This window comes from Halichoeres trimaculatus, unplaced genomic scaffold (assembly GCF_033239565.1).
Source record: "Halichoeres trimaculatus isolate MK-OKI-2021-1 unplaced genomic scaffold, fHalTri1.1 fHalTri1_scaffold_20, whole genome shotgun sequence".
Lineage (NCBI taxonomy): Eukaryota > Metazoa > Chordata > Actinopteri > Labriformes > Labridae > Halichoeres > Halichoeres trimaculatus.
Genome location: NW_027437198.1, coordinates 9,886,720 through 9,899,883, shown reverse-complemented (window position 1 = coordinate 9,899,883; position 13,164 = coordinate 9,886,720). Strand labels below are relative to the sequence as shown.

Genomic DNA, 13,164 nt, shown 5'->3' with positions numbered 1-13,164 from the left:
TACTCTAAGTAGATTTTGAGAAGAGTACTTTGTTCTCTTCTTTAAAGATGATATGAGGAGGATGTGTTTTAATTGCACTGCCTTGCGACTTTCTGGCCCAGAGTCTCAAGTACACTTTCATAGAAATGGGACTTGTGTTTGTGTGTTTGTTTTGGAACAAATTTTCTTTGTTCAAGTCAACTTTCTACTGGATACAACGCGACAAGGTAACATATTTGTCAGTACAGTTTTGTAGTGCTGTTGTTTGAAGCGTGACAACAAGCAAACATTGTAAGTTCGTCAGTAGCCAGCTAAATGTAGCGCCACTAGCAGCCTTGTGCTACAAAGTATCTGTAGGCTAACATGACAACAAGCAAACTGTCATTTTGGACAGTAGTTTAGTAGCCGGTCACACGTAGCACTACTGACAGCCTGATCCTGTGAGACGTGTCTGTAATGTGTAACATTAGTGAATCCTGGTTATGTCCTGCCAGTCATCTACCAAGCAGAGCTAACGTAACCTCACTCTTCATTTTATTGATAGACTCTCAAGTTTGAACAGACCACTGCAGAATAACTGCTGACTGTGGGTTGGAATGAACATTAGCACAAACAGTTTAGCTCCTGTGTTAGCCTTTAGTTAGTGCTCTATCTCTCTCCTGTTTCTCTTTCCTCTGCTCTTCTGTCCTTTATCTGTCTGAGTTAGGCTCCAGTGTCCAACATCACTACAAAATTAATCCAAAAAATTGTTTTCAAGCCAAGAAAAACACAGATCTCTCTTCTCACTTCTAAAGTTTGTCAGCCAGTGTGGTGTTGTCGTAGAAACTTGGACGTGCTGCAAATCAATCTAGTCTTTCTCGACCTGATCAGGAAGCTATGAAGAAGCTACAAAGTAGCATTTCCAAATAACCTACAATGGGGCTGATAATCTCATTTCAGATTGTGGATTACGATCAGGCATTTATCTAGAAGAGAGACTTTTTCAAGACACTTTCAAACTGCTCATGGCCCCTTTTACATATTATTTTAATGCCAGTACGTTTATTCATTATTATTATTTAGTACAGTTGAAGCAATGTAGCAGCACTTGTACTGTAGTACAAATTTTTAGTACTCTTTCCACTTCTGTTAATTTCTCATAGAATGAAATCCTGAACACACACTGGAGTTTAATCTGATTCAAATTAATCTCAAGTGAGCCATGAGCTGTAATGTGTTTAACAAAAGATTAGGTCGTTGATTATTTTTGTAGCATCTGAACTTCATAACTGAAATTCAAGAAATTATTCTCCTGAGTCTCTAAATGTGATGTTTTGGTAACACTTTACTTTAGAGGTCTGCAAATTTCATCACACTTAGGTAAAAATTAGACAAAGTTTTTTCTTATTTATTTAAAACTAGCACGTAGCTTCTTTAAAATAATGTCCAAATTTATTGTCGCAAGTCTCAATTGGTAGGTTACTGTTTTTTTCTCCAGTTTCTTTGAAATTTACTCCAAATTGCGAAGTAAAAAGGTGACAATTAGCAAACAATTTATTAAGCAGTTGATAGTTATTTGTTATTTAATTTCACCAACTTCTTTAGTACCCAGTTTGTTGATATGCATAATTGAGATCACATGTAAAATGATAAACCTTTATGATTAGGCCTATAATGTTTTACATGATACAACTGAAGGCTTCAGATGTGATATTCACCCAGAGTGGGGTTGTAAATCAGCCTTACCTGATTGTGATAGACACTGCGAGTACAGGTGCACTGCAAAACAGAAGCTGGCCAGAAGTTTTGTGCTAATTTTCACCAAATTCTCATAAAATTATGAAGAAATAAGAAAAATCTTTGTCCAAATATTACCAAAGTGCGATGAAATTTGCGGACCTCTAAGGTAAAGTACCAATGTTTTCTCTTCGGACTTTATTCTTGTAGGAGTGAAAAAGAGACACAGAAAAGAAGATAGCAACAGGCAGCAGGAGTACACTGAACAATCCTTTTCTTTATTCATTTTTTGTTTCATTTCAATATGTCTGTCAGGGTTTGTTTTTTTAAGTTTTTATTTTAAATTAAAATTTTGACACACTTATAAAAGACAGCATCTGCATAGAGTTGTCATCTTAAAGATCCATGAAGAGAGAGAGAGGGGGGAGAGGGGTAGAGAGAGAGAGAGGAAGAGAGAGAGAGAGAGGGGGATAGAGGGGGAGGGGGTGGGGGAGGCGAAAAGGTAAAGTAGGGGGGAGGGGGAATACTGGCACGTCACATGAACTAAACAGAACAGCCAACAGCAGTACGAGAGAGGGGGAGGAGGGGGGAGACAGGGCTGGAGGGGAGGGGAGGGGTCAGGATGGGAGGAGGGTGTCTTTTGTAGAGGGGTGTCAGAGAGGAGGGGGGAGGGGGAGGGGGGGGACAGATCGCTTTTACATTACGCTACGCACACATACACACACACAAAAAAAACGGGACACAAGTTGCATTTCCGGTCAAAGTTGCGTCTGGAGAGCGATGGCCCTGTCCTCTTTTTGTTTGGATTTTTTTGAATTTCAGAATTTTTCTTCTTCGGCCGCACATCCCCGTCTCTTACATGCCTGTTTTTCCCAAAGACAGCTGCAGTTCGCCTAGGTCCAAGTACTACGCTATTTATCGAGAGGGTCCGAACATGCTGCTTTTACGGCGTCTAAAATGAGCGATTTGAGGTCTGAGCTTTAGCATCTCGTTCACCCCTAAATGAGAAAGAAAGCCCTTGTTTCTCTACATATTGCACACTCTGTTTCAGTAGGCCTGTGTGAGGCGAGAAAGCGGGCCTGAAATTAGGTGACCGTCACATAAAGCTGTAGCCAGACTACATTAAAAGTTTACTGAATTTCCTCATTTGGTTTCTTTTATCCTAACTTCTTTTAATCTGTCGAAATCTGGATCGGAGTTTGATTTTGCTCAAGCGTAATTGAAGCTCAGACCTTTGAGAGCGGTTGGGAACAACTAAGTGGAAACAGCCACTGAAAGGAAGACAGTGGTGGAGATGTGGGGGATGACTGAGGGACCAAGTGGACGCGTGATATGGTTTTCAAAGCTGGTCTGAGCCTCACTTTGTGCATTTGAACACTGATGACTTCAGCCCGTAGATGAATAAAGCGAAAAGTAGCGTTAGCATGATTCGACAGGGTTAGATTGTGCTAGCATAGGTCAAAGAATAAAGTAGTTAGGAATCATCTGGATTTTAGTAAGCATTTTTTTTCATCGCTAAGCTAATTATGCTAACAAGACGGTCAGCAAGTTAGCGAGCAGGCTACGCTAGGTTAGTGGCTCAGTTCGACTACTACTTTTAGGACCAGGTGCAGGCTAAACTCTGGAAAAACAGGCAGGTAAAGAGTCTAAGTTTGAGTTTGTCGTTTGGCGAGCTAGCTGTGGTTGAGAGAGTGAAACAGCGAGGCAGAGAGTTCGGACACCCGCTAACAGAGCTGCAGGGGGCATAGCCTGTCTAGCCCTGAAGGTGGGGTTATTTCCTTATATGGAGGGAAGCACTTTCATCAGAGGAGCCAGTGGGCGGAGCCTCTGGAACTGGGCTGATGGACAAAGATGTGTTTGTGGCTGTGTTTACACCAAACAGGCAATGTCAAAAACCCGCCAACACGATCAAGATCTTTTTATTTTTATCTAAAGTGATTTTCATCTTGTTTTTAGAAAGAAATAAAGAGATTAGAGTGATAAGTAAAAGGAACAACGGTGTTTTTTTGTGTGATAAAACACTGTCGTACGTTTTCTTCTCACGTTTGTTAAATGATGATTGTGGCGGGCTGGTGTAAACACAGGATCTGAACTGAACATGACGGACGAGGACGCTGGAAGCTATGTTTCTCTTCCTCTCTGTCGCTCTCTCAACAACAAAAGAGGAAAACATGGGAGAGGGTTTTTCTGGAGGGCGGAAGGGTTTCGGGTGAAGATGGGTGAGTTTTGAGGGCAAAGCGAAAGTGGCAAAAAAGGACAGAGATCGAACTACATGTCAACTTTGACGGGAATAGATATCTCAGTAGATTTATACATAGACATGCAAGTCATTTTTTCTCTCTTTGAAGTTATTTACAATAATTACATAACACAAAGAATCCAGTTTCAGTTTGACAAAATTGCGAGCATTCAATATTCAATATTACTACTATTATTTATGATAACATAACTCCTTTTGTACTTCTTTAAATCATTGCTATTATAGAATCGTCATAACCTCCCTTCGTATGTTTTATGTTAGTTTGATCACTTTGTGTGAAGCGTTCGCTCTCCTTCTGGGTTTTTGCAAATGTTTACTGCATTTTTATTTGTCATTTATGGTAGTAATAATAATCATAATAATAACAAGAATAATGATAATAACAATGTTATTTTACTCTTTTCTACCTGCTATGGCAGAGACCTTATGGGCGTGGTCTATAATTGTGACCCCTCCCCCTGACTCCTCCCACCCTCCCACTAGGGAAATCAACACTGATACAAACTGAAATACTGTCTCATGTGACCAGGAGAGACTCATGGGTGAAGCTTCACGCAATAAAAACCAGAAACAACAAAAGCGTCACGTCGTCACTGCTGCTGCTACTGACAGGAGCAGGTCGAAGCCACGACAAACAAACATTTTCATCGAGCATCATCCAGAGCGGGGCACCGAACAGGTTTTGGTTTTTGAAAATTGTTTCAGGAAGACAAAAATCATCGTGGAGAAAAGTTTCATGGTCTGACATCATAGAAAAAAAGGGGGAGGAGAATCTTTAACCCTCAGTTTCTGGATGGGGTGTCTGGTCAAAAGTTGGAAGACAGACACTCGCCTGTGCCATCAAGAAATTAATCTGTGAAGTAACTGCTGACGTATTGCTTCCACACAGGTTTTCATGTTAAAAGTAATTGGACACTACGAGGACTACGAGTCATTTTTCAAACATGTGTAAAACAATACGCCAGCTAACAGCTAGCGGTGAGTTAACCCTTGGGGTCTTGATGTTGAACCCAAACTCTCTCCGGATGATTTTTTCCTGCTTTCTGTGCCCCGCTCTGACAAAAACTGTACACAGCCAACAAAAGCAGAGATGGCTACAGAGCCCCATACATACAATTATAGAAATGCAATGTGTTTGTGTAAGGTTTGTATATATATATATATTCTTCCCTACATATATAACTTCAGTTGACAAGGCTGCAGTCCTTTCTCACACAGAGAAAAATGCTTGCTGAAGGTTTAAAGCAGCTAGCTAGCAAGCTAAAAAACAAAACAAAGGAAGCTAAATTGGGGCCAGATTTATTATGGAATACAGATCAGAAAGAACCAGGATGTTATTACAACAGTTTTATCTGACATTATCTCGCTAGCAGTGGCTTCTTTGTAAAGAAAAATCAGACTTTGGAGAATAAATGAAAGTAAGGCTAATGTTAGCAACACCTTTCATCAACTGTAAGGAAGAAGAACAGTTGCTTTGTTAACTAAACTCTGCTTTCTTGTAATTCCTCAAACTGATATTTTTTGTGTAATTTGTGTTCATTGCATCACAACTTGGACAGTTGAGTTTTAGGAGGGGGTAGACAAGATACCTAGCAAGCTAGCTAATCCTTCAAACCTGCAGCGCAGCATTGATCCTGAGGTGTGAACACAGAGACTGATAAACAAGCTGTACAGAAAATGACTCCAAAAAGAACAAGAAATACAGCAATTCATAAATAGAATAAGAAAGCACCACCGTTGTCTCCGTATATGCCTCAAGTGGAGGAGATGCGTACATATTCTAATTGTTTTCAAGGATGATTATGTGTCGTGTTTGTGCACTAAATAAGACCACAAACTAACGTCTTAAGAAAGAAAGAAAGGAATGGGGATGTGGAGGCGGGTGTTGTGGTGTGAGATAACTATTGGGTGTTTTGGTCAGGGCGATTGATGTACAGACCAACATGCAGTGAGGGCTGGTGGTGGGCAGGGGGCAGGGCTTTGTTTTTATCGATATGTTAGCATTTGATGTTTTTGTTATATCTTTTTTTTCACTACTTGTGACGAACATCTCAGTGTAAACTTGACTCGCGTTGTGCTCTTTGATAGTAGCGGCAAACATTTTGAGAACACATGAGGGGAGGGCAGAAAACACTTTGGTTTGGATTTTAATAAATATAATAACAGTGATCATGGTGTCCATAAAGACTTCTGATTTCTCATCTCTGGTGATAATTTTTCAAAGAAAGAAAGAGGAATTCATTAAACGGCTGTGAAACCTGTGAACCTGCCATCGAATGCTTCACACGTCAAAACAAACTCGTGCTGCTCCGACACAAAAACGCACACACACAAACACACATTTATGCACCAGTCTTGTTTGACTGAACAGGAGGGGAGGCATGCTGCACACACATAAGGCCGGGTGGAGGAGCGATGGGAGGTTAGCCCACAGGTTTTCAAACTTCAAGGTGGTAATGAGCATTTGTAGGAAAAGTTCCCTCATGAAACACAAATGCAACTATGGCGGCAAATAATCAGAGAAAAATGCTAACACAGGTTTGACACCCAGTGAGAGATTTGAGGGTCGTGGTCAGGGGTCGGAGGGGAAGCAGAATGGCTCAAGTCGATGGCAGGGTTTCCAGAATTTTTGCCTTCACATGTTTAAATACAAACTCAGTCTTTTAACAGAACACCTAAAAGTCCAGCAATTGTTCCAGCAACGGAAATGTAGCATGTGTCGACGTGTTACGCCAACAAGTGTTAAGCTTCAATAAAAAAAAAAAAGTGGTTAAGAGTCGCTAGGTAGCGTGCTAACCAAAGACAGGTCCGATGAGCAGTAAAGTGCACAACATGGAGGGCAGGTTGGGGGTGGGGTACAAAAAACACCATCATGCAAACTCCACAACGCTTTTGCATGCCTTTTTTGTTATTATTATTATCATTATTACACACATCAGGATGGGCAGGGGTCTGCTGGGGAGGGTAATGGGCAGACTCCCAATCCTAAATGTCATCTTTTCCACAACCAAACAACTACAACACAAACGGGGAGAGGGAAGACAAAAGGAACAGGGGACTGAACATTCGGACAAACTTCCTATCCTATACCCAACCACGAGGCCTTTAATTATGATATTTGTCCGCTTTTCTTTCCCAAAAGGAGGCAGCAGGGTTTGATGGAAGGTTACCAGACAGGAACAGAAGTGTACAGAAAACACACACACACACACACCCACACACACCGCAAAAACATCTCTGTCAACAAGCTGGCTGGTGCTACGACAGCATCCTTGCATCACAGATCTCTATCCACCGCAGCCACCATTGCACGACTACTGCGACGACCGTGACGTCAGCTTGACCACCATCGACCATCAAGAACATGTAACTTAATAATATGAGGCTGAATTTCTGACGTTCATGGCTGGTGATGAATGAAGCATTGTGGCTGTAAAATGAACAGATGAAACTGTCTGAAATGCCCCACCTCTAAGGAAGTTCAAAGACTCCTGGGAAATGTAGTGACCCACATATGATGGTTTGAGTTTGGAAGAATTATTGAGTGATGTTTTACCAATTAGTGGACGGATTCAGTGTTTTCTACCGCTTTAAAAACCACTAAAAAAGCACCTATTCAGACAAAAAAATTAGCAACTAACATCGACAACACAACTGCAGAGAAAGTGCAAATTTTTAAAAAATATTTCAACAGTTACTTTGAACAAACATCTATTGGATTTTGCTGGGGGTGTTAAGCTTTGGTGAACACAGAAGTTAAGTTCTGGTTTTGGAAAGTTGAAGGATGACGTGAAAATTCATGAGATAAAAATATTCTTATTTCATCTAGCAACTACACAGCATCACAGACATTTACAACCAACAGAGCTATCAACCATGACGGCCAAGGAAAAACATGTTTCACAGAACAATGACTACTTTTCCAAGTCTAACACTCGTCCGGAGGATTGCAATATTTTTAGCAAAACGAAGCAGCCGACGTGAACTTGTGCTGAACCAAAATAGTACACAGCTTGGCTCTGATTGTTTGCTAACTATTTTTGTTACGCACAACGTTAGCGTCTTCGTTAAGCGGCTTTTTTAGCAGTTTCTCACAGTTGCGTTTTACTAGTAGACACTAAGTTGAGGGCAAAATGTAGACAAGCAAAGCTAGGTAGCTAAAGCTATACAGCAAAGGAACCTTACTATAACAAGCTGATTTTATTGCTTTCACACCAAGAGGAGTGTAGACTTTTTTTTGCGGTGTTTAAGGTAGTATTTGTGGTTGTTGATACCTAGACGACGATGGTGCTGGAATGCCTGTGTAGGCCTCAACCGAAGCATCATACTTCCGTATCACAGAGCCTGTACACAGACAAACCATCCTCCTTAAACCCTCCAGTCCAAAGCCAGAGTCACGTAACGTTCAGTCACTTTCAACATTTTGAGTCCAGTTTGAGGCAACACACTTCCGTGACTTTTCCACACAGACCGCATTAACAGTAACAAAATGAAACATGCGTGTACAACATATATAAACACACCACACGTCTGTTGCCCCAATCTGGAACAGCACTGAAGTCAATCAAAAGACTGGATGACTGTTGTAACGATGCTTTCCTCTTAACTCTGTTAGATTGGCTCCATCGAAAAAAGCACGCTATTTTTGCTGATGAATTTCTGCTGAAAGTAGCCACGCTACTGCTAATGCTATTGCAATGTGTAAACAAGTTCAAATAGAAACTTGTTTTAAATTAACTCTGGACAATTTTGGCGTTGACACTTGGCTGTAAATTTTCTGAGAGGGGACAATAGAGAAGTAAAACTTTTCTTAACGTGAACAAGTTTGGTAAAATAATCTTATATAGCTTCTTTTACAAAACTAATATCATAATCTTTTAAAAGAAAGCTAGTGTGACAATCTCCAACCACATTTCAAGATGCAGTGATGCATTCTTGGAAAACAGCCAGCATTTCAAACTTGTGTTGGGATTATGTTTGTCAAGCTATCATTTACAAATAACGGGCACACTCGCCCTCTTGTTACTGAGGTCCCTTTCACTCCTCAACACTGGTTCAGACACACAGAAAGTGTCTTTAACATCAAACATTTATAAAAGTGCAGAAAACTTGAGATCAATCACCAGTTTCTACAGGAGCTACACACGACACAAGCTAACGCTATAGCATGCTAAGCGATCGGTCTAATACGTTGTGAAAATGCGTGACACTGCAAAGTAAAGAGTGTGTATGTTGAGGGGAGTATTCAGTGTGTCTGTGTAAACATTGTATGGATGCATGTTCTGTGTCGTGAATGGATACGGGTGTGCGTGTCACATGTTCTGCCTTCCACAGAGACAAACTGCTATCTCCTGTTCAGTAGCACCTGGACAACTGAGGCATTTGAACGGATTGAATTAAGAACCACAATCCCCAAACACACACGCAGTCAGGAAATGAAGGGATGCTGGGAGGAAACAGGCAAATGCATCAAACCAGACTAAACAGTAACCACTATATGATGTCAGGCCGATACGTCACGGGACACGTCACGCACGCACTAAAACAGCAGCACCACAGAACAATGAAGCAACAAATGTTCCTCATAAAAAAAACGAACAAAAAACAATCAACAGTATTACACTCAGGTAACCAGGGCACCCCAGCGTCTTCAGAGTTTCTACATCTTCTGTTCAAATTGTTTGATGTTTAGCTTGTTTGTTAGTTTTGAAATGCTTTATTTTAGTTGATTGTAGTTCTTTACTTTTCAATGTGTTCTCTTCATTTTTAAGAATCTTCCGGAAGAACAGCTGTGACAGCTCAGAGATGACATTATTTCCTACATTGATTGGTGTGATGAGCCTTTTGGTGCTGGAATGTGAACCCCTGATCATTATTGGTTATCTCGGGTGTAGGAGGCGGGACAAGTCGTCTTCCTCTTATCTAAACTGCATAGATTGACAGCCCGTCTCCTCCCACCCTCTTTGAAACCCTTCTCTTCCTACCCCCTTCCTTCCCACCGTTCACCTGTCAGTCAGAGTTCACATTTTCCGCCGTTGGTCAATCTAAATAGCAGGAAAACCGGAGGCCCTCCCTCCCCCTGCTCTTTGGTTGGATAGGTGTGACAAGAAGGGGAGGCTGTTGACGTGAAAACCTGCCATGCAGTAATGACACCCCCCTCACCACATAGTGTTTCCTAACCAATGGGTTGGTGTGAAAAACAGTTCAGTGGGCGGGTGTCACACTCTGTTCTCGTGGTCTTAAGAGACATGTGGCAGATCGGGCTATGCCAGTTTAAACTCATTTAACTGGTTGACTGAGGTGAATGACAGGTGTAAGCAACCAATGAGAGGTCTTTACGAAGGGCAACTGCACCAACAGCGAGGTTGGTCCCTCCCTTCAAAAAACTCGGGGACAAAGTTGGTTCTACCAAAGCCAGAGGATGGTAATCCAGCAGGACAGCATTCCAGAACATTCCAGGGTCAATGACAGCATTCCAGAATACTCCAGTAGCATTCTGGAACAATGCAGTGTTGCTTATGACATTCCTTAATATTCTACTGTAGCTGACAGCATTCCGGAACCTTCTGTTCCAAAATGTGGCACAGAGTTCTAGAGCTCCGGAATGTTCTCCAGAAACGACAACACACAGTCTTAATTCCAGAGCACAGTGATTAAAACGTGCTCAGTTTCAGGGCGTGAAATAAATATACAAAACGACCACACTAAGAAGGCGGTAGCTCTGGAATGCTCGTCCTACAGAAGTTCCACCCAGCAGCAGTCACCACCACTGTCCTCGGAGACTCCCAAAAAACGAAAAAAACAGACAACAACAAAAACAACTTAAAAAATAAGAGAAAGCAAAACAAACAAACAAGTAAATATCATATTATAGGTCATGATTTTTTACAGGTAGCTAACCCATGTGTTGCTTCATATGTTCAATACATTTACATGTACATCTGTAATAAATAGTAGGTTTATTTGTACCCTCTTTTGTATATGTTATGTATTTAAGTCAGCTATAGCGTGATGGCGTTTTTATTGTGTTTTTTTTTGTCTTTGTTTTTTGAACCCCACCCAACCCTGCGGTGTTTCCTCCTATCTGTGATTGGATTGTTATCTCTTCCTAGCTGATTGGTTATCTGTCTTGCATTTGTGTTTCAAGTTTTTGTGTTGTTGTTGTCGATGGTGTTTCTTTTCTCTGCTGGCGGTCAGACGGTCGGTCGGTGTCGGTCGTCACAGCGGCAGGGGGCGGAGCGCCTTAGAAGCCCAGTGTGCCGCCGATAGACGACGCCAGGACCACGCCCAAGATGACACAGCAGATGATGATCATGATCTTCTTCTACAGGGTGACAGGAGAGACATGGAAGTCGGTAAAGAAGAGATTCTGACACACTAGCTAGTGTCCTGAGAGGCGTTTTCCAACTGACACGTTACCTTGCGGGCCTGGCTCTGGTATTTGACAGCCTTCTTGGTGTCGGATACGGCTCGCTCCACGTAGTCAACAGAGTGTTCAACGTTGTACTCAATTCTGTCAATCATCTCTCCCTAAAAGAAGCCACCCATCCCAAAGTTTAACGTGCTGGGCGTGAGAAACAAAAATGACACCACACATGTGGATTAGCGTGTCACAAACCTGGCTCTCGACCAGCATGGCCATGTCCACGAACATGTCATGCAGCTCGCGGATGCTGTTTTCCAGCTTGATGATCTCGGTGTGTCGGGTCTCGATCTCGTTCAGGGCTTGCTTGGAAATTTGAGAGTCCATTTTGATCTGCAGGAAGGGGGTGGGGGCAGGTTTCATCACAAACATTGTTTAGCTGACAGTCACATATCTGAGGAGAAGTAACTGAACCTCAGAGGGAAATAAAGACAAAATAAAGAAAACCAACAACCAAAAAGTAGAGCACAAAACAAGTTTCCCAATTCTCTTACGTTGGGGCACAGACAAACCAGTCAGTTAAGAGAAATGTCTTCAAACGTCGTCTGATTGGTGAAGAGGATAGAGGATGATGCTCTTTATGGACACCACTGTGTTGCACTTTTAACAGCTAATGTGACGTCTACAGTAAAACTTCATCAGCTGTTATCACATACACTTTGCTAGTCCTAGACAGGTTTAGGTAAACTTTGATATTTTGCACGCCAACAAGGAAAAACTTGAAATCTGTATGTTGCTAAAAAAAATCAAAGCAGTATTCTTCAGGATAAGTTTGCCTGTTTGACTCTGAGACTATATTTTTCAGGATGAACTAACGTTAACTAGCTTTGGCCTGACTGACTGACCTGCGTGCTGAGTAAGTGAACGCCCGGTGTAAACCTCACTTTTGCTGACCTCTACTGGTCGATGTCACAGGTGGGTGTGAGTTCAGCCAGTAGAGCTCAGTCAAATGTTTGGTTTTCATCCAAGTGTTCAGTTACCACAGAGCACACAGGTCACGAGGTCACATGACTCCAGAGACCCCAGCTTTGGCCCGCAGCAGTGAAACCTGCATGTGTTTTACTGACCTTTATTTTTAAGGCTTAAACTACAACACAGCTAAACTAAGAGCCTGACAGTACAGTGGCTAGCATCACATCCTCCCATCATCCTCTCTGCTGTGATATGACAAAGGCCATGTTCACTTGATGTCTCAGCGCACCTCATGGCCATTCTGCATCGCCGACACTTAACCACAATGATTGACGGTATGCAGAATGGCGCAGGTTCAAAGTGACCAGGCACAGCCCGGCTCAGGTGCGATGCTTACATCATCGGTGAAGATGGCCAGCTTGCCACTCTCCAACATATCCTCTAGTTCCTCGTTGGTGGTGGTTCTCCCAGCTGCAGACAGAACACAGAAACAGAGAAAGGGTTAGAGCAAGGAAGTATCACCTCAGTCACATAGTCTGTTACGGTGACATTATTCTTCAATGAGTTTCTTTTTTTAATGAGTCCAGCAAGTTCTCATTCAAGGGCTGACGAAATACTGAACACATTTAGCAAAGGGGATTGATTTCATGGTGGCCTTTCACTTCTTGTTGAGTCTCGACCTCAGCATCTGTTTCAAGGTACCCTGAAGTTGTCTCAAACTCTTTCAGCTAATTCAAATGAAAAAAACAGGAAATTAAAAGTCTTCAGAAAACAAAACACAATGTTAACAGGTTCTTTGAAACTAATCTCCTTTTTGTGTGTGTGTGTGTGTGTGTGTGTGTGTGTGTGTGTGTGTGTGTGTGTGTGTGTGTAA

At 41.9% G+C, this 13,164-nt stretch overlaps 1 protein-coding gene across 1 annotated transcript in view; it reads right to left on the bottom strand.

The window, feature by feature from the left end:
* Nucleotides 1-1,952: 1,952 nt before the first annotated feature.
* stx1b (syntaxin 1B) overlaps nt 1,953-13,164 on the bottom strand; it is a 56,693-nt gene continuing 45,481 nt past the window's right edge. Inside the window, exons 7-10 of the mRNA XM_074696927.1 lie at nt 12,688-12,761; nt 11,574-11,711; nt 11,375-11,485; nt 1,953-11,279 (exon numbers count right to left, since the gene is read on the bottom strand). Coding sequence (XP_074553028.1) covers nt 11,199-11,279; nt 11,375-11,485; nt 11,574-11,711; nt 12,688-12,761 — 404 coding nt within the window. The 3' untranslated portion in view covers nt 1,953-11,198. The remainder of the gene's footprint in view (nt 11,280-11,374; nt 11,486-11,573; nt 11,712-12,687; nt 12,762-13,164) is intronic.